Source organism: Furipterus horrens, unplaced genomic scaffold (assembly GCF_987537825.1).
Source record: "Furipterus horrens unplaced genomic scaffold, mFurHor1.1.pri manual_scaffold_11, whole genome shotgun sequence".
NCBI lineage: Eukaryota > Metazoa > Chordata > Mammalia > Chiroptera > Furipteridae > Furipterus > Furipterus horrens.
In genome coordinates this window covers 76,768,483-76,788,313 of record NW_028327181.1, presented here as the reverse complement: position 1 = coordinate 76,788,313, position 19,831 = coordinate 76,768,483, and the positions used below count along the sequence as shown (strand labels likewise).

At 40.6% G+C, this 19,831-nt stretch overlaps 1 protein-coding gene across 4 annotated transcripts; it reads right to left on the bottom strand.

Annotated features, from left to right (window-relative positions):
- Nucleotides 1-1,314: 1,314 nt before the first annotated feature.
- Nucleotides 1,315-17,337, bottom strand: CBX1 (chromobox 1). 4 transcript variants are annotated; one of them, XM_090257639.1, is made up of 6 exons: nucleotides 17,131-17,337; nucleotides 7,077-7,253; nucleotides 6,433-6,610; nucleotides 5,554-5,648; nucleotides 3,086-3,264; nucleotides 1,317-1,695 (listed from the first exon to the last, which is right to left on the bottom strand). In XM_090257639.1, the coding sequence occupies exons 2-5, from the start codon at nucleotides 7,214-7,216 to the stop codon at nucleotides 3,120-3,122; spliced, it is 558 nt and encodes a 185-aa protein (XP_090113765.1). In that variant the 5' UTR covers nucleotides 7,217-7,253; nucleotides 17,131-17,337; the 3' UTR covers nucleotides 1,317-1,695; nucleotides 3,086-3,119. The 4 variants fall into 4 exon arrangements, with proteins under 4 accessions (XP_090113768.1, XP_090113765.1, XP_090113764.1 ...); XM_090257642.1 differs by lacking the exon at nucleotides 3,086-3,264 and having other exon boundaries at nucleotides 1,315-1,695; XM_090257638.1 differs by lacking the exon at nucleotides 1,317-1,695 and having other exon boundaries at nucleotides 1,751-3,264.
- Nucleotides 17,338-19,831: the final 2,494 nt, after the last annotated feature.

The window sequence follows — 19,831 nt, the reverse complement described above, 5'->3', positions numbered from 1 at the left end:
CCACACACCAAATGGCCACCAGTTAAAATCAAATTGAGCTGAGTGAATGAGTCCTGATATATAAGATTATATTTGAAAGTAAATACTTAAAACACTCAACTATTAAAAATTAGTTAAAATTGGTAGTGAAAACTTTCAAATGACACTGAAAAGCATAAATAATTATTCCAGAGTGCTCCTGTGGTCATTTACTGTACTAACATGAAACTCAAGACAGTGGAGGAGCAAGGATTTTTTTTCCTTGACTGGCTCTGCCAGTTTAAGACATCGCCAATAATGACGCTGTCACCATATTAGCAAGCTCTCTTTCTTTTGTAATAGTAACTAAGGCAATAACCTATCTCCTCTTTAACTCCTGAGTAAGAGGTCTATGATGATGCAATTTCACTGAAGCCATCCAACAAATACATTTTGCACCACCTAAAGAAATGCTCTCTGAATACTTTCTGAAGGGGACCCTAAGATATGTTATGCCTATGTATACTTTTCATTTCTAACATTTCTGCATGCATGTGTAGCTTCAATAATTACCTGGGAAAAATTTATTCTTAAACCTTGAATCTAGCCCTGACCCGGTAGCTAGTTGGTTAGTGCATTGTCCCATACCTGAAGGTTGTGGGTTCAATCCCCAGCCAGGGCACATACAAGAATCAACCAATGAATGCATGAATGAGTGGAATGGCAGGTTGATGCTTCTCTCTCTCAAATCAGTAAATTAAAAACAAAAAAACCCCTTGAATCTAGAAATGTGATAATTGGCTTTTAAAGATAATAAAATTGTGAATATCTCCACTTCAATTTCCATTGTATGTGTGACCAATTTCAGTGTCTTCCCTGGAAAGAATGATATGGTCTTACAAGAGTTCAGGGATCCAAAATGACAATGAAGCAAGTTCCAAAGGTTAAGGCTAAAGCTGAATAGCAGTACGTTCTGGACGCACACCAAGGCTGAAGACTAATTTCAGAGCATCTTACGATGCAGAACAGAACCAGAACAACACTGCCCACCTCACCCCAACTCTTACCTAGCGCCTGACTGCTTGCTGCTGCCAATCACAAGGACACACTCAGATATCTGCACAGAAAAGGCCTTCCAGCACCCACCTTATTTATGTTTCCTCAAACTCCTAGGAGGATTTTGGAATGAAGTACCTACACATCAGTTTACTTAAAACAAATGCTTTGTACTAAAGAGTAGATCTGAATTGTTACACTGATTTGATCTCAATAGAAACCCCACCTACCCTTTTTATAAATGACCAGAGTTAGTCCCATTTTCATTCTAGAATTATAGGCAGAAAATGAGGTTAAGAAAATAGATGACATTTTAATTCAGTGATCAAACCCAAGGCTAATACCTGAAAATTCTGGGAAGTTTACTTTCGCTAAGGTCACACAAACCTATGAAATACATGAGCTAGGATCTAAGCCTAACTCAAAACCCCGTGTTTCCAAACATAATCAGCTTGGAAGTGCTATCAGGTCACAATGCTAAACAAACAAATAACCTTTGAGTAATATGAAGACAGAATGATGAGACAATATTTATAGTCTTTGTATCAATTATAAATAATAAATATTTACTTAACGTGGCGAGACCACTCAAAGATTCAGGCCAGGTGCCAGATTCTCAAGCCTGCAGTGTTCAAGAAATAAAACCATCCAAGTGTGGAAGTTGTTTCCAAAAGGCTGAGCCTGTAAGGCAATAAAAGGCAAGGAGGGTTTCAGGCAAGACTTAAGACAAATCAAGGATTATAAATCTATATAGTTTTATTAAGACAAAAACTGACAGTGTGGTATGAAGTTTACATTTAAACAATTTTCACAGAAACCTAACACATGCCTAAAAAATTTTTACAGTGAAATTCTAGATGCAGGTCTGGATCATGTCAAGAATTGATGGATTTCATGAGCCAAGACAGCATTTTGGGTATTAGTTCCTCCTTAGGATTAAAAAAGAATTTGTGTGTGTGTTTTTAAAGTGAACCACTGCCCCAGTATGAAAGTATAATCTTCTCCTGAGACCAGGGCTGTTGAAATAATCCAACTCTTGAAGTGATTCGATGAACTTGTGCTGTCAGTGATTAAATGCTGCCACCAATGGTTTCAGAGTCCAAAGTTCAAAAAACAGAGAAGTTCCAAGAGTTTTCTACTCTAAGAGAATGGGCCCTTCTCTTTACTCTCAGGCCTCCTATGTCACCCTCTTCCCCTCCCCAAATACCTCAGCCAGTAACTTGGATCAACAAACTAATATTTATAGCATCATGATTGGAAAACAAAGGGTCTTCTTGTCAATTTCAAGAATTAGCACCTCTAAGACAGAATGACCTGCCTATGTATATGATCCAATAAAAGATTCGTTCCCTTCTCAACCAGTTTCCATCCTCAAAATAGCAACTTTGGCTAACTTATCAACTGGCTTAGTCCTTTGTTGGGAACAGCATTCATTTCAGGCAGGGAACACCTTGGCTTGTAAGTTTCAGGTAGTCACAGCTTTTAAACAGTCTCTCACAGTCCTTCAATTAGATTGGCAATGATATTTTTTGAAAAGATAAAATATTCTGGACACAGGACCAAATCATTAGTTGTTTGCTCTATCCATTGTTTCACCATTTCCCCAACATGGCCCCAAATTTTAACAAAACAATCCTACCCATCTCCCTTCATTCCCACCCTACCCCACCCACCCCCAAATAATACACAAGTAATAATCAAAAACTACACACATGCTACGCTGTAAAAATGCAGTTAATACTATTGGGAAGAAGGCTGTGGGTTGTGGAGATGCTCTTTGAAGATCTACAGTATCTTTTTGCTCTCCCACACACCCATTCTGCAACTTTTGTCCTTCATAGAAGGCCCTTGCTTTTCTCAGCAAAGTGCAGAATGGCTGCCTTGAAACACTTAATTCTCCTTCCCCTCCACTTGGATGGGTGTGCAAACTATACAGCATGGAACGGCTTTAAAGCACTTGGGCTGCTGTAGGGCACAGAAACTATACTGGCTCTTCAAAGGACATCTTCTCAAGCCACCTCTATGGTGTCAAGACAAGTAGAATTCGTTCCCCTCCCCACTTGAAACCCACAGTCAGATGTGACAGGGGCTGGTACTCAGGAGAGTTAATTCTTGTCATCTTTTTTGTCATCATCCTCCGAAGGGTAGGAATGCCACGTCAGCCTTTCCTCATAGAAGGATATGACAACCTGGGGGCACTTGACATTGGCTTCCTTCGCTGGGACCAGGTCAGCCTCATCAGAGTTTTTCCTGCAGAACAAAGCACAGAGAGACTTTGAGACCAGGTGCTAGTGGTCTCCCAGCTTGGATCATCCAAGGGATAGAGCTTTAAAAATATTAATTCCAGATGCGTAAGCTAGGGAAGGGTGCTAACATGGCCCAAGCAGCATTTATTATCAGCTTTAGTTAAGTCACATCCTTGTAGATCTCCTCTCTGGGTATCTTTGTCAAAAGGTAGGTGACCTAACTATCACATCTAAATCTCTGAGAAAGGCAAAAAAAAAAAACAAAAAAAAACCCCCAAAAAACAACAACAACAAAAAACCTCAAATTTTCTGAGGGAAGATGGGAGACTACTGCACTCTTCCAAAAGCCATATGCCAGCTGCTAAGAGCCCATGGAGACATCTTGGCTTTGTTAATAGCATTTCCTCCCATGCTGGATATACTGGATAACACTGAATACCAGTATGACACTGGCCAGAGCCAATGCAGGTGGACACTTTCTTGCTGACTCATGATTATACTGTTTAACATTACCAAATGCCATGCTCACATAGATATGCCACAACTCCCCGGTGCTTTGAAATGGTTCTTCAACATTGGGAGGTAGGAAAGAATGGACTATTACATAATTCTCTATATTCTTCTGAATATGAAAATGTTAAAATTTTAAAGTCACATCCATATTATAAGGGACAAAGGAGTAAGCTCTATCTTCAGGTCACTAGGAGTGTCCTAGGTAGAAGCAGTAGTATAGGGCAGGCAGCAGATATGATAGGATCTCTGACAAGGCCCCACTCAAAAGGTTCCAGAAAACCAGCAACAGATAAACCAAAGCCACACAGCTCCACAAAACCCAAGAGTAAGCTGCTATGGCATATTTCTGAACAACTGACCCAAGAGAACAGGAGGCAAAGGAGTATAACAGCAGGGGAACGTGAAGCTGGCCGCCCCTTGTTGACAATTCAGCAACACCCTCAGAGGGAAGTCCAGTCACTTCACTGCATAGGAATATTTGCTATTTTTGGAAATGGACAAGTATCTCTACTCTCCAGGAAAATAACTTCAATATGAACTTGGTTTTATAATCAACATCAATCTTAACCTGTACAGTTATATTCAGCTATAATCTTTACTCACAGCAGTGAGTCAACCAAAGGAGTGTAATCTTAAGCAACACAGAGATACTGCTATAACTTAGACTGGCCAAATGCAAACAGAAGTGGTGTATTCTAGTTGGACTGCATACTCCTGGAATCAATTCTTTCCTCCCCAATGCAGCACCTTAAAACAAAACCTTTTCTTCTATAAGCTGGCAATAAATCAGCTAAAACAAGGTGAGATTCAGTAAACATCTGGGGAGTGCACAGGGAGCAACAGATGTTTAGCTGGTGGGGACACAGGCTTTCTGTGTTGATGAAGTCAGGCCCCTCTGACTGCCTTCTAAAGGAGAGGAACTAGTAAGGATGTGAGTTTCAGAGAAGGTTCTAGACTGACAAAAGGACCAAGTACCTAGAATGCTGCCTTCATAAGCAAAGGCTTAGAATTATTCACTCCTAATTTATATTTTAAATGCAACGACTGAGATCCACTTGGGGCGGGGGGGGGGGTAGAGGGGGGAGTACAAGCATTTTCAATAAGCAAAAAATGCCTGCCTTTTGGACAGTGAGTAGGGAGAGTATATAAAATTTTGGGTTAATTACAGTTCTTAAGATTCTCAAGACAACTGTTTCCATTAAGCTGTTTCATGGAGTATTACTGTCACTAGTGTTTGTATTTAATGGAAAAAAAGTAAGTTTGCTCCATGCTGAGTACATAGGAAGGAAGTCTTGCTGACCCCTGCTGGCTGATCGTGGAACTGTAGAACCTGTACAAATTGGGAAAGAGTACTGATGAAGGAACAAAGAAGAGCTACAGAAATTCTATCCTAACCCAGAGAAGTTAACAGAATTTCTGAGCTGGGGCCAGCCCGATATTTATTAAGGAGGTGGTAGAAGGGGAGGGTAGCTCAACCACATTTCACATTTTTTCCTTTCACTTAGAAAAGTGAAATGTGATTCCTCCCCATACCCTCTCCACTCTAGATTTTCTCCCACCTCCTAAAAAAATGGCCAAAGGTCTGAAAATCCTAAGGGCCCCTACCTGTAAATCATGAGTCCAGGTGGGCAGTCAGGCCGAGGGTCACTATCGAAGGACTATGCCATCTTAAAGATTTCACACTTGGGTGACTGGAATTTCGAAGGTCCAGCTCTTTTCTCTGGCATGGAACAAATGGGAGAAGAAAACAACAACCACACACAGCCACTGGCAGACTCACCATTTCATCAGGAACATGAGTTCTCCACTGGAGTCTGTAGCTCCAATAATCCGCTCTGGCTCCAAACCCCGGGCAAAGCCTCGTGGCTTTTCTGACTGCAAAAACCAGAGGGATTGAACAAATTTAACTATATGGGACTGCTAGGCTGGAGTTACTCATTTCTCTGATTCATGTATTCACACTCTTTGGCCACTCTTTCACCAATATCATGGTCACAGGCCTTTTAGAATCATTGACTGATTATCCCTTCAAGGTCTCAAATGCTTGAGGTTTCCCCACATGTAAAAGGGACACGCATCTCAATCAAACTAAACGTTCACAAAGGTTTCTTCACACTCCAAAAATAACTTACTTTAAGGTGCTGAGAATAAATTAAAATGGCTACCTCAGACCTGTAATGGTTAAAACATTGAAAACTGTCTACTTACAGGAATGAATTGTTCTTTAGCCTTCAGATAAAATATAAGTAGATTATGTGGCCTTGTGAGAATAGTGAGCCCACAAATACTCTGTAAATATTAGCCTATGTAAGATTGCAGGACTGAGCGGTGCTGCTGGTACTTAAAAAGCACTGGAGCCCCGACTGCTGGGGCTCAGTGGGTTGGGCGTTGCCACACAAACTGAAAGCTCACCAGTTGATTCCCAGTCAGGGCACATGCCTGGGCTGCGGGCCAGGTCCCCAATGGGGCACAACCGATCCATGTTTCTTTCCCTCTCTTTCTCCCTTCCTTCCCCTCTCTCTCTAAAAATAAAGAAATAAAGTCTAAAAAAAAATTATTTTTTAATCAGTAGATTGGAAGTGCTAAAATTATCTGGCTTTCAGCTTCTTTGACAACAGTAAGAGTTCTGGCTAGTAACAACTCTTATTTCTACCCTTACCTCTTCTTTCTTCTTCTTTGGTTTGCTCTCCTCTCCCTTATCTTCAGAATCAGAGTCAGCTTTGCGCTTGCCTCCTTCTGATTTATCTGTCTCATGTGCTGTTTTCTGTGACTGTAGAAACTCAGCAATGAGGTCAGGACAATCCAGGTTCTCTTCTGGCTCCCACGTGTTGTCCTCACTGAAATCAGAGGGCACAGTGGGTCACTTACCACTTAAAAGTTAGCACATTCATACAAGGGAGAAGCACAGAAGAACAAAAGCTGGTGTCCTAGGAAAAGAGGAGTTAACTAGATTTTGCCGAAGACCAAACACTGGGCAAAGTTAAAACCTCTTGGGGGGATGGGGGAACTTTTTAGTGCAAACTGAAAATTTAAAAACTTGCCTCTTTCAAAGGAATATAACCTTCTCTTTGCAAATATGGATCAGTCTAAAGCCACATGCAAAACTGCTCCTCAGAAATCACTGTCTTGTATTATAGCACTTTATACATATAGATCATTTTCCTAGTTAAGACTATAAGCCATAAAGGCCAGGCCTGAATCACACTGTACCCATCGGTGCACCCTGGGCCTTGCACATTACTAGACTCCTAAGAAATAGTTGGTGACTAAATGAATGGATTTACCCAGGTCAGTGAAACTTACTCTGAGAACCCCTTCCACTTGAGGAGGTACTCTACTTTGCCCTTTACCACTCGACGGTCGAGAACTTTTTCCACCACATATTCTTCTTCCTCCTCTTCTAGCACCTCTTCCACTTTCTTCTTGTTTTGTTTTTTCCCCATAGTGCCCGCCAGCTTTCTAGTATAAAGAGTGACGCTGCTAAATGATGAAAAATAAAATAAAATAAAAAGGACATAAGGGCACATTCTTGTTGGTTAGGTGAATATATGAATGGTAAGAAAAGCAGGGACATCATAGATGACTTTAATAGTGTGTACAGCTTATTTAAGTGCTATGCCTATTCATCTTCCACACACACTGAAGTTTTCTGATAGTCACCTAGAAAACTAGTTCATGAAACAGACCCAACTAATTCACAGCAAAACTTTTTTATTCTTGATTAGCCTCTTAAAGCTTTTACACATATTCTTTCTAAGTTACAAAGTTCCTAACAGCCCTTTTACTATAAAGCACGGTATCTAAAATATTATATTAAAAGAAAATCCTCCTAAAAATAATGTATATATTTCAAACACATACATATAACCTGCTGGTCCATCCTTTCTCCTATTCTGTTTTCCATTTTATTACAGTACCGGGCTTGAATTTTCACTGTGGGAAATAGCTTGTCCTATTTACTAAATATCTAGTTTAATTTTCCCTTTGTATATGCCTATAACCCATTCTTCCACAATGTTAAATGACCCTCTCTTTTAGAAAAAAAAATTATTTAGAGAGGAATTCGGGGAGCGGAGGGAGAGAAAAAACATCAACTTGTTGTTCCACTTATTTATGCATTCACCACTTGATTCTTGTACGTGCCCTGACTGGGAATTGAACCCACAACCTTGGTATATGGGACAACGCACTAATCAACTAAGCTACCCGGCCAGGGCAAAACACCCTCTTTTTTAAAGTCCCCTTAAGGTTCTTTATGTAGTCTTTTCTGAATGCCACCTTTAACTTACAATTTGCCAAGTTTCTTGTTAACTTCTCATTCTACTTAGTTTATTTCTAAGGCTGAGAAATGTCAGAATGAGCATGAAATTCTCTAAACCGGAGAACTGCAATAATTTGGAAACTAAATGGGGGTGGTGGTGAGCTTAGTTACCACAGATAATAGAACCTGATTATACTCTTAAAATACATCATCAGGATGAGTAACCTCTAAGAGTTTTTCCAGTGCTAAAATTCTAGTCCCCCATACATTTATTGTCTCTTGTCCTTCATACAACCTCTGCTGCCAGGCTTAAAGCCTTGTTTACCAATTTGTGTCAGTAGGTGGCACCATACGATATCAACACAACTAAAGTGATCTACAAAACTGGCCAAAATCTACAAATTGATGGATCAGTTGCCCAGAATGAGCTACAAATAATCAAGATTATGGCAGATGATCCAAACAAGAAAGAAGTTACTACCATGTCTGATTTTTAGACAATGCCAATTAATGGAGACAGATTCATAGATGGAGAGCCGGATGACAGCTAGTTGGGGGCGGTGGGGGGGGGGGTGAGGTTAGGGGGTGGAGGAATTGAGCAAAAAGGAAAAGGACTCATGGACATGGACAACAGTGTGGTGACTGCTGGGGAGTGGGCTAAAAGGTAATGTAAAAATAAATAAAATTTAAAAAGACAATGCCAATTTGGGGTTAAAGTGGGTTGTTCTAATATCTTTGTGAAAAGGAGTCTGAGTAAGTAGAAACTCTTCAGAATACTTTAAAATTGGCCTGTATAGATAGAATGTATTTTAGAAACAGTCCATCTAAAGACTATATGAAATAAACGTTTTCATCGTTATTAATTAGTTATATAGTAGTCCCTCGCTATATTGCGGTTCACTTATCACGGCCTCACTATATTGCGGGATTTAAAAAAATATTATATTTAATTACTTATCTCGGATTTTTCGCTATATCGCAGGATTCTGCGGTACTGTATACGTATGTTGTTAAAGTTACATAGGTTTAAGAGTGTAGAATAAATGTAAGGTTCCTACTTTGCGGGGGGGTCTGGAACATGATACCCGCGACAAGTAAGGGAATACTGTATTATCTACAGATGCTTAGGCTTACATATGTCTGCATATAGGAGCAATGCTGACTTAATGAAAGAACAAACATTTGTTTGGCTATTAGAAAATTCTAGACATTGATGGATACTGGAGATTCAGTAGAATAAGAAATGGTCCATGCCTTCCTGAAGCTTAATGTCTGGTAAGAAAAAAATGTACACTTCTCCCACTAAAGGTATTCTGATCTTTTGCAGAGCCACACAAAACAATGTTTTCTGAGATGCTTTTGGTGTGGCCTAGAGCAACACCCAAGCTACCCCCACCCCCCTTCAGAACACAAATCTAAAGAGTATCTTTTCAACACTCTTCCTCCCCCATTTATATACTGAAGACTCAGCTTTTCTTGCCTCTCCCCAAACTCTTAATCTTTTAGAGACAGTGCCAGGAGTCTTCCTTCCCTTCCCTTCCAGAAGGGAACAGACTAAATGTAATCTTTGACAAGATTAGGTGTAGCTTCACCACACCTCTGATTCAGAGGCTGTGCTTCTAAAGGGAAATGCTCTTAGGTTTCCAGAATTCTGATTGGCATATGCCAAGTGTTATTTTATGAGTAAAGAAAAATCTAACTTTCCTTTTGGATAAATGCAGGAGTTTTTTTTTTTTTTTTTCCCCCAAGAACAAGTGCTACTCCTTGCTTGTTTCTTTTCACTAGTGGTTGAAGGGACAGCAAGATTTATGGTCGGTCTTTGGTTAAAAAAATGCAGAGAAAAATAAACTGACAATCACCTCTAGATAACAAAGAGCTACACGATTTCCTACATTTATTTGTACTTAAACATTGGAAGACATCTCCTTTCTCAATAAGACCATATGGAAAGAAAACAATGGGTTACATATGCTCCAAAACCAGTATCTGTCCCCTAATAACCCTTACTGTGGCTTCAAGATTCAGAGCTATTTAAAGCTCAGTGTTATCTACATTGATAGCTTTAATTGTCTTACAAAAAGTCTTCAGTTATATGATAAAGGAAGGAAACTAGATTTCGGGTGGGGAGCACACAATAGAGTATGCATATGTCGATTTATAATCTTGTACACCTGACAATTATGTTATTAACCAACTTACCCCTCAAACAATTTTTTAAAATAGTAAGATCCTAAAACAAACAAACAACAAATAGCACTGAATATTACCCATCTTATCCTGCTACTACTTGTTACCCCAAAGGGTCAGTACAGCTTCTGGCTATCTCTAGCTACTGCAGGCCGCTCCTCCCTTTATCATTAGCATGCCCCAAGGAGTAGCAGCCATAGAATAGAATAAGAATAAAATCCTTTAGGTTAAGTAAAGAAAATCCTCCCAGATGGGGAAAACGCCTCTTGATTTTTGCTTAACTCACTGTCCTAAGAACAACTCAATAAGAAGTGAAAAAACGGACTCCCAACTTCTCTCTGAGCTTTCTTAACTGGTTCATCCCAGCATCTACCTCCAGAGTCTGGGTTCTTTATATCGGAGATTCTCAGCCGGCTGCCCAATCCAAGTTTTTCCCTTTATTTATAGGTAGTTCTCTAGGGTCCTGAATAAGTAGACTAAATACGCAACCCATTCTTACTATAGAATCTAGTAACTTCAGAAGAGCCAAGAGCCCCTTTAAATATTATGATGGGCCAATTATTCTCATACAGTTTCCAAATGCATTATTTCAAGAGAAGCTGCCTTTCCCTGAAGATGGCAGTCTCTAAACACCAGCAGAGATATCTAGAAGGAGAGGTCTCAATTGGAATTGGTTGGCAAGGAAATTTCAAAATAACTCAGATCAGTGTAGTAGCAAAATGGAAAAATGCCTTTAGTCAACACTATTTGCCACTTTCCCTAAGCATCCTGGCAACGAAATTATGACATCAGAAGTGCCCTAATTATTGACTGAAAGGTCAAAATATATGGAAAAAAAAAGTCACAAGAGGTGTACACAAGGGCACATAATTCTGCATTAACTTAGAAATCTTAGTCCTTGGACAAGTCTTCTCAAAGCTTATCATGAGGTTACAGACAAAAAATCCAATTAAGCCCTGGCTGGGTAGTAGCTCAGTTGGTAGTAGCTTTGTCCTGATATGCCAAGGTTGCATATTTATGGATGCATAAATAAGTGGAACAACAAATTGATGTTTCTCCCTCTCTCCCTTTCCCTCTGTCTAAAATCAATGAAAATTAAAAACCAAAAATAAAAAATCTAGTTAATTAAGATGCTATAACTTTGACCTAAGTATTTACTGGGTCTGCCACATTTTAAAATGCCTAGAAAAACAATACCTTTGTTTGCACTTCACAGTTTATAAAGTGCTACTACATATCTTATTTGATCCCAAAGCCAGAAACCATCCTGAGAAGCAAGCCATTCAGATGTTATTGACACCTCATAGATAACAGAAGAGATTTACGTGAAATAAATCACCTAAGGTCACACAATTAACCAAGAGCACAGCACTTCAATAAGGACATACAGCAAGGCTGGGTTAGGGGGCCCTGCTGCACACACAGAATTAGTAGCTACCTACACAGGGAGGACTCTCTCAGGCTGTACAAGGAAAGGATAGAGAGAGGTCTCTTGAGATGGATCCTCCCTGCAATGTCATCAGTTAATAAGGAAATGACTGACAATGATTTTCTTTCAGAAAAGACCTTGGGAGAGATCCTTGTTTAAAAAAAAAAAAAAAGCATGATTTTAATTGGTACTGGAATATGAAGGTATTCATTGTTAATTAAATCAGCATGTAGTAACAGAGCTTTTGTTTTTAGTGCCCAGCAGTCTTCTGAGTCTTTTAAACTGACAAAAGCTAGATGGTTCAGAATTTTTGAAGTTAAACAACTTGCAAGTAGTCTGGAGAGACAACTGAGAAAAATGCCAATTTAAAGAAACCAAAATATATCTGTAGTGTCCCAATGAATCCAGGAATGGTGTAAATCTGAAACAAGAGTCATGAACTTATAGGTTCTTTTCTTTTTTTTTTTTTAATTTATTTTAGCTCTGATGGGTGTGGCTCGGTTAACTGGGAGGCATCTTTGTCACCAGTTGGGTTCCCTTCAAGGCCCATGCCTAGGTTGCAGATTCAGTCCGTTCAGGGATGTGCTAAATAAGTAAACAAATAAATAAAATGTTCATTTCACTAAAAAAAACAAACAAACTGATTTTAGAGAGAGGAAGACAGGGAACGAATGGGTGAAGGGGGCAGTGACACGATCCTCAGTTTGCTGAGCGTTCACTGGTTGTTTCTTCTGTATGCCCTGACCAAGGATCGAACCCACAACCTCGGTGTGTTGGGATGACGCTCTATCGATCCGAGCTAACCTGGTCAGGGCCGCAAAGCTCTTTTTTTTTAAGTATATTTTATTGACTATATTGTTACCTCAAAGCTCTTTTAAGAGAGGAGAAAAAAGAACTGTTGCAATTCTCTTCACACACCCTCCACTCCTGAAGTTAGGAGATAGAAACTAGAGAGGAGGGACAATGCTACTTGAAGGCTGTCAAGTATCAGATACAAGCTTAGGCATTTTATTTTGAGTAGTTGGTACTGTGAAAAGGTATAAGAAAGACCCGAGAAGACAATGTGGACATAGCTCCTGATCCATCAGACACAAGAATAATAAAGGGCCACCCCAGGAACATCCATGCTGATTTCTTGCCAGCTTGAAGGATCAAATTCCAGATGTGAGGACAAGGTAACATCTACAGACCTGAAACCAAACCAGTACGGCTTTTAGCTAAGCACTAAAGTGACACATTCAGAATGTTAGTCTGGTGATGTGACCATCTTTACTAAGAAAGGATTCACAGGAAAACAGACCTTGAGTAAATAACTTTCACCTACATTAGCATCAGAATCACCTAAAGTTTATAAATACAGATACCCAGATCCAATGAATCAGAAAGTAGGGTGTGTTATTTTTTAACTGTTTTTCTAATTATGATATAATACATGTATACACATTCAATTACAAAAATAATGAATGTAGGAAATCAAAGGGATAAATAAAATATTAAAATAAATTAAAAAACAAATCAAGCTCTGGCTGGTGTGCTTCGGTTGGCTGGAATATCCTCCTGTAAATCAAAAAAGGTCATGGGTTTGATCCCTGGTTGGGATGTGGATGAGAGGCCACTGATTGATGTTTGTCTCTCACAGTGATGTCTCTCTTTCTCTTCCTCTCTGTCTAAAATCAATAAGCATGTCCTTGGGTGAGGATTATTTTTAATTTAAAAAACAAAACAAAACAAAAACCAAATCAAGCATTCACTAAGAGCCTGGGTGGATTATAGGGTGGGTAAGTCACCCTGGCTAACGTACGGAAAGTTCCGCATTACAGGAACCTCTCAGATCCAGGCAAACGGAGCTGTTTGGTCAGGCTAGCGGGATATGAGTACCCACAAGTACAAACTTTGGAGAATCCCTCAAGGGTAAATGATAATAACATAATAATAACTAATATTCATTGAATACTTAACACTTAATGCATATAAAGGCACTTAATTCAATCCTCATAACAACTCTTTTAAGTTCATTTCATAAATGAGGAAACGGACGCCAGCAAAGGAAAGAAAACTTCCCAAAGTCCCCCAATAGTAAGACACAGAACCAGGACTGAAAGATAACATATAAAAACGTAAAAAAGTTGAAGTTCATCTCAACAGGAGAAACGACAAGGGTATGTAATAATTAACAAAAGAAATGTAAGCAGTAAGTAGCCACAAAAGCACTACAGGACGTAGAGGAATAAATGGCTAGGTTAATTAGGGAAGGTTTTGAAAGCTGGGACAGCAGCCAAACTCCAACAGCATTTATTTGAAAAGGTGGATTGGAGGAGGGCAATTTGGCCCAAGGAACTGTTGTGAACAAAAGCAATGAGGCATGTCTGAGGTCGATGGTGTGTAAACCAGTTTGGGCGGGATTGGACTGAGCAGGAAAGTGGCAGGTAACTGCTATAAAATTTTCTAAAAGCCCTGTTCCTCCTTCAAGTCCAAACTCCACAGTATTTAACACCGTTCCTACCATTCTATACTCCTACTTCCATCACAAAACCTACACTGCTGTCAAAACAGAAAACTATAACCTGAACGTCTGCTGCACATTCCTCCATGCATGGAAGGGCTTGCTCATTATTTAAAAGTGCGCTCCTGTCCAAGGCCAGCAGTCAAAATCCTACCACCCGTCAAGACCCAGATTAAAAGCACCTTCTTTCATAAAGCGTACACAACCAAGCTAAATATTATTTCATTTTTCCTTGCAGTTCTCAAAGAACTCTGTTTCTATTTTCACTCAATTAAAGATAGGTCTGGCGCTGTGTGAGGTGTTGAATCCTACATGGGCAATAAGGATGAATGCCTGCCTCAGATCACCAAGGAGTAAAAGTCCAAAGCTGTTAGCTTTTTAGGTTATGATCAACAAGATAAATCTGACCTACAAACCCTAAAGGGAAAACAAGGAAGAAGTATCTTTGCTGAGCATTAGCAGGTGAAGATGTGTGCACTATATTGTTTGTAGTCCTCTTGATTCATGTCTCTAAACGCTTTTAGTCTGTTAGCTGTGGCTGTTTGTGAGGCAAATGCTTTCCATATGGAAAACTTTAGTGAGCAGAAAATAAGAACTTGTGCCACATACCCAGTGAACAGGGGTTTCATTTTAAAGGAATCCCTGCCTTTGAATTCCAGGATCTGGGACTAAAATACTGGTGTGTGAATAAAATTAGAATATTATCTGAGATGTATCCATAATCTTTGCTAACCCCTTCCCAGTACGTTGTTATGGATGGAATTAAAGATTTGGGATGAGAGGCCAAAGGGATCTGCAAATATTAGTAGGTCATAGTTATATACGAAGCAAATCTTTTAGTTTAAAATGAAAGAAAAATGACCAGAATTATGACTAAATTGAAATTAAAAGCAGAGACCAAAGCATTCACAGATAATACAACAAAACCAGGTTACGGACACTAATCTCTCAAGTACCATGGTTCTATTAGGCCTTCAGTATGTGAGCTATTATTATTAAAGAGAAAGGCACAATTTCACAGACAAATTACGTTACCCCTTTTGATCAGCAAATCATTAAGACTAAAGGTAGGAAAGATTTAACACGAGTTATTAAATTCAAATAGAGAATCTGAATTTCGTCCATATTTGAAAAACTTCTACAATTAACCTTGGAAAGGCTATTTAATCTTCCAATGTACACTGCTACTGGGAAATACTTATTTAACTATACAAAGGACACAAAAGACTTTCAATATATTTTTAAAGCAGAAAATATTCAAACTACATAACTTGCTTTTGAAATCCAGAACCTGGGGCTTTTCCTAGTCCTTGCCTGAGGTACTTAAAATTGTTATCTGCACAACCTGCATCCCTTTTCTGTATTTAATGCCAGGTGAGTATATTAAAAACTGAGACTAAGACAGGCAACACTTTTCCTCTGCCATAGGTGGTAGATTCAAGTCAGGCAAACTGATTACATAATTGCACGTTAATTCATTCTGCTGACTAACACAAGGAATTCTCAGAAAGGATCTCAAGGCCCTAGCCATTCATTCAACAATTTCAACTGCTTACTATGTGCCAGACAACTGGATGAACAAGAGGCATGGCACCATCTTATGTGAGCCCATAAACTAGCCATTAGCATTTTATTCCAAAACTCTTCAGAGAAATAACCTGTGAAGCGAAAAATCTATCAACTCTAATGCAAAATCTGTTAAGACCACCAGAGAGAGAATATGTAAAAGAGAGGTTGTGAAGGATAAACTACTAGAAAATGACAAAAATGCATCAATTCCCTTTTTAAATGCTGTGAACTCAGAAACATTTTCCTAGTCACTAAAATGAGCCCAGAAGATATCATAGTTACTTCTTTCCATGTATGTTTAGAAAACTATTAGTATCCTGTAGTCAAAAATACAGCTCCGGCTGGTGTGGCTCAGTGGACTGAGCGCTGGCCTGCCAACCAAAGGGTCGCCAGTTCCATTCCCAGTCAGGGCACACGCCTGGGTTGTGGGCCAGGTCCCCAGTCGGGGGCACGCAAGACGCAACCACACAGTGATGTTTCGCTCCCTCCCTTTCTCCCCTCCTTCCCTTCTCTCTAAAAATAAAGAAAATCTTTAAAGAAAAAAATCTGTTTTAAAGCAGGTGAACTTGGGACTTTTTAGCTTTCTAAAGGAATCATGGAGTGAAGGTAGTAGAAAAATTGGAAAGGGGAAGAAAGCGTGTACCATCCTGCTTCACACATTATTTTTACAGTCTCCCCAATGTTTAAAGATCCATCAGGAATGAAGGGCAGCCAGGTTTCCCCTTTTATCTCCACTTTACAGAAGTACTCTCGGAACGCCTGCTCGGACTACACAAACAGCTCTTTGCCCCTGTAGAACCGAGCTTCTTCCTTCTAACCTCTCCCCGACTTATTCAACAGATCTCCTCCTCCAGTAGCACACCTTGGGCTGCCCTGCACCCTCTTACAACTTACTCGAAGTTACTTCTTCCTAGCTTGTACGCAAAATTCCTCTGAGAGCCCCGGCAAAACTCCAAATTCTCAGGTTACATTTCTAAATCTCGGTCTCGAAGTCGTGAACCCTCCCCACACATGTCCAAGAATCAAGGTTGCCCAGCCTGTCCCCTTCCCAATCTACTGTAAAATCTTCCCACTCCAGCCCAATCCCGCGGCCGCCCACCCAACTCAACTAGCGTTATCCGAGTCTACCCAGGCTGCCAAGAGCGCCCCACAAGTGCTAGGCCCACCCCTAATCGCGATAACGTCCTCCTCAGGCTACGCCGCCCCGCCCTCTCCATCCTTCTGGCGCCCGGCGTCCGGCCCCCAGCGCGCGGCGGAAAGCCCGGCACGGGGCGGGTGCGGGAGCCGGTCCCAACCTCCGCGGCGAGCGTGCGGCCCCTCGCCGAGGGCTCCCGCCGCCGCCGCTGCCGCTGCTCGCCTCCCCCCACACCTCCTCCCGCCGCTTCCCCGCCTCTAGCAGACTCTTCACCTTAAAGCAGCGCCCAAGAGCACGAGAGGAATCGGTGCCAAGCTACTGGCGCGTGGCGTCAGGCGGGCCGGAGGAGTGGCGCCCAGAAAAGCAACAGGCCGGCGGCCGTGATCAAGCCCCTCACTGAAGCGGTGTCCCGCAGGCCCCAGCCAACAGCCCTCCCCTCTGCCGAACAAAAGAGCCTTCACTATACGCGGCCCGCCGCCCGCTCTGCGCAGGCGCGACGACCTGTCGCACTGCTCTGTGGGACTCGGAGTCCGTTAGACTACAAGACCCGATGGGCTGCGCGCGCTTTAGGCCGCCACGCACTATTTGTGCGGATTTCAGGGAGTTTTAGTTTTTAAACTACCAAGTGTTGGGGAGTGTAGTTTAGACCGTTGTTACCAAGGACAGTAAAACGTTATTTTACAAGCGAATCCCTTGGTACTTGGTCGGAAAAATCAACTGCTTCTGGACTGTAATTTAACATACTTGGCATTTTTTAATCTTACTAGGTTTCTCACCAGAAGTTCACAAAATCTCCAGTAATCTCTGAAATCCTTAAATTCTTCCTCCTCAAGTCTCTGTAAGGCTCCTAATTCTCAGCGTTTAGATTACTTCCCCTTCAAGTTCTTCCCTGACCCCTTAGACTAGGTTAGGTCCTCCTGGTTGGTGTCATCACGGTATCTTGAACCTACCCTTTTTCATTGGCTGTACTAATGGATAGCTTTAGTGCAGAATTCCGTTATCTCCATAAGCACTCCTCACCCAGTCACCGCGAAGGAAGAGAAATGGGCCAAAAACCACGCTTGTGTAAAAGGGTTCAGAAATAGCCAAAGTGAAACCAATGACTCAAAAGTAGTAATTAGTAAAAACTTATTGTGCCCACACAAAAAAGAGTTTGCAAACTGGGAACACTAGCCAAAATATGGAATGAGGTTTAGAGGTATATTATTGTAAAGCATTATATAGTGAGAAATCAGTGACTGTTTATTCTTCATAGTGAAACCGAAAACGTCGGTGTTCATGCTTCCTGTCACTACCAGAACAAACAAGTAGAAACAAGGATTGAATCTTCATGGACACTTTATTCAGATGCTGGCAATCTGAGAAGACGTCAGGTTATATACCCTAAAAACCGTCTTAATATCTCATCTCAAGCCAACCTTTTTATAAGGAGAAGAAAAAGTTACATAAGGGGTTTGGAAAAAGGTTAATCAGATTAATAGTTGCAGTCCTGCAGTGATTTTCCTAGTATTTGTTTATCTGATGATCAATAATTCTTTATCTAAGTCACTGCCTGCCATTCCCTCCCTGGAACACGGTGGCTCAGCTACCATCACCTCCACTTACAGACCCCCTGGAGCACAAAGGTCGAATTGCTTGTGGACCTTCTAGTCTCAGAGGTCTTGTATTCCAGCTCCTGGAACAACAGCTTTCCACATACATAATCACTTAAGCCTATCATGTATAACTAAAGAAAAAATCTTTAACTCTTGAGTTTCTCTATCAGCAGTTATTAGTTGTAATATTAGAATTTTCTTAAATGATAGGGAATTGGTCAGTGATTACCTCATATCAATCTTGGGAAACAGTTCAAGTTTTGCTTATGATTTCCAGAGGCATAAACTAGAAAGACCCAACTCACATGAGCCTTACAAAATAAGCTAAATTAAGCTTTGCTTATATGACTAAACTGGTTTTGTCTGCTCAGGGCATTTTTAAGGTTGGTCTCCATCTATTTTTTATTTTAACAATTTCCCCCTTTAGGTCATTCTCTCAGAAATTTGAGAGTATGACCAACCTTTATAGCATTATTCTGTTACCACCTTTGATCTAGTCAGGCCAAAGGATCACACATTTGCCAATTTCCATTAGTGAGTCATCAGGTCAGAGGGCCATGTAGTCACTGTTTTCATCATTTCTGTGGTTATTGTTGAATAAATCCAGTTGTCTGATCCTGATGGATACCACTGGCATGTGAGTGGCTGCCAACAGGCATTTAAAAATCCCAGGTGTAGCCCTGGCTGGGTAGCTCAGTTGGTTAGAACATCATCCTGATATGCCAAGGTTGCAGGTTTCATCTCTGGTCAAGGCACATACCAGAAGCAATCAATGAAAGCAGAAATGGGTGGCGCAATGAGTCAGTGTCTGTCTGTCTGTCTGTCTCTCAAAAAACAATAAAAATGCCCAGGCCAGTGTGGCTCAGTTGGTTGGTCATCATCCCACAAACTGAAGGTTCACAGCTTCAACTCCCAGTCAAGGCACATGCCTACATTGTGGGTTCAGTTCTCGGTCAGTCAGGGCTTGTATGAGAGGCAACCAATCAATGTTTCTCTCTCACTCTGATGTTTCTCTCCCTCTCTCTCTCCCTCTTTTCCTCTCCCTCTCTCTCTAAAAGTAATGAAAAAAAAAAAAAAAGTCCCCGGGTTAGGATAAAAAATAAATAAAAATGCAACCAACTTAAAAAAACAATCAATAAAAATTAAAGCCTCAAGTGTATACATGCACTAGAGAGGTCAATATGACTGTAAAGAGAATTGTAGCCAAGATTTAACCAATTAAATAAATCAGATGGGTTTCAATTTGTTATGTTACACAGACACACATGATGTATTAGCAAATCCATATCTTCATGATTATTTAGAACAGGATGAACATGAGGATGTTTCAGGAGGTGGTGTTGCAGGTGAATTTTCACCTAATTAGGTCTCTATATGAT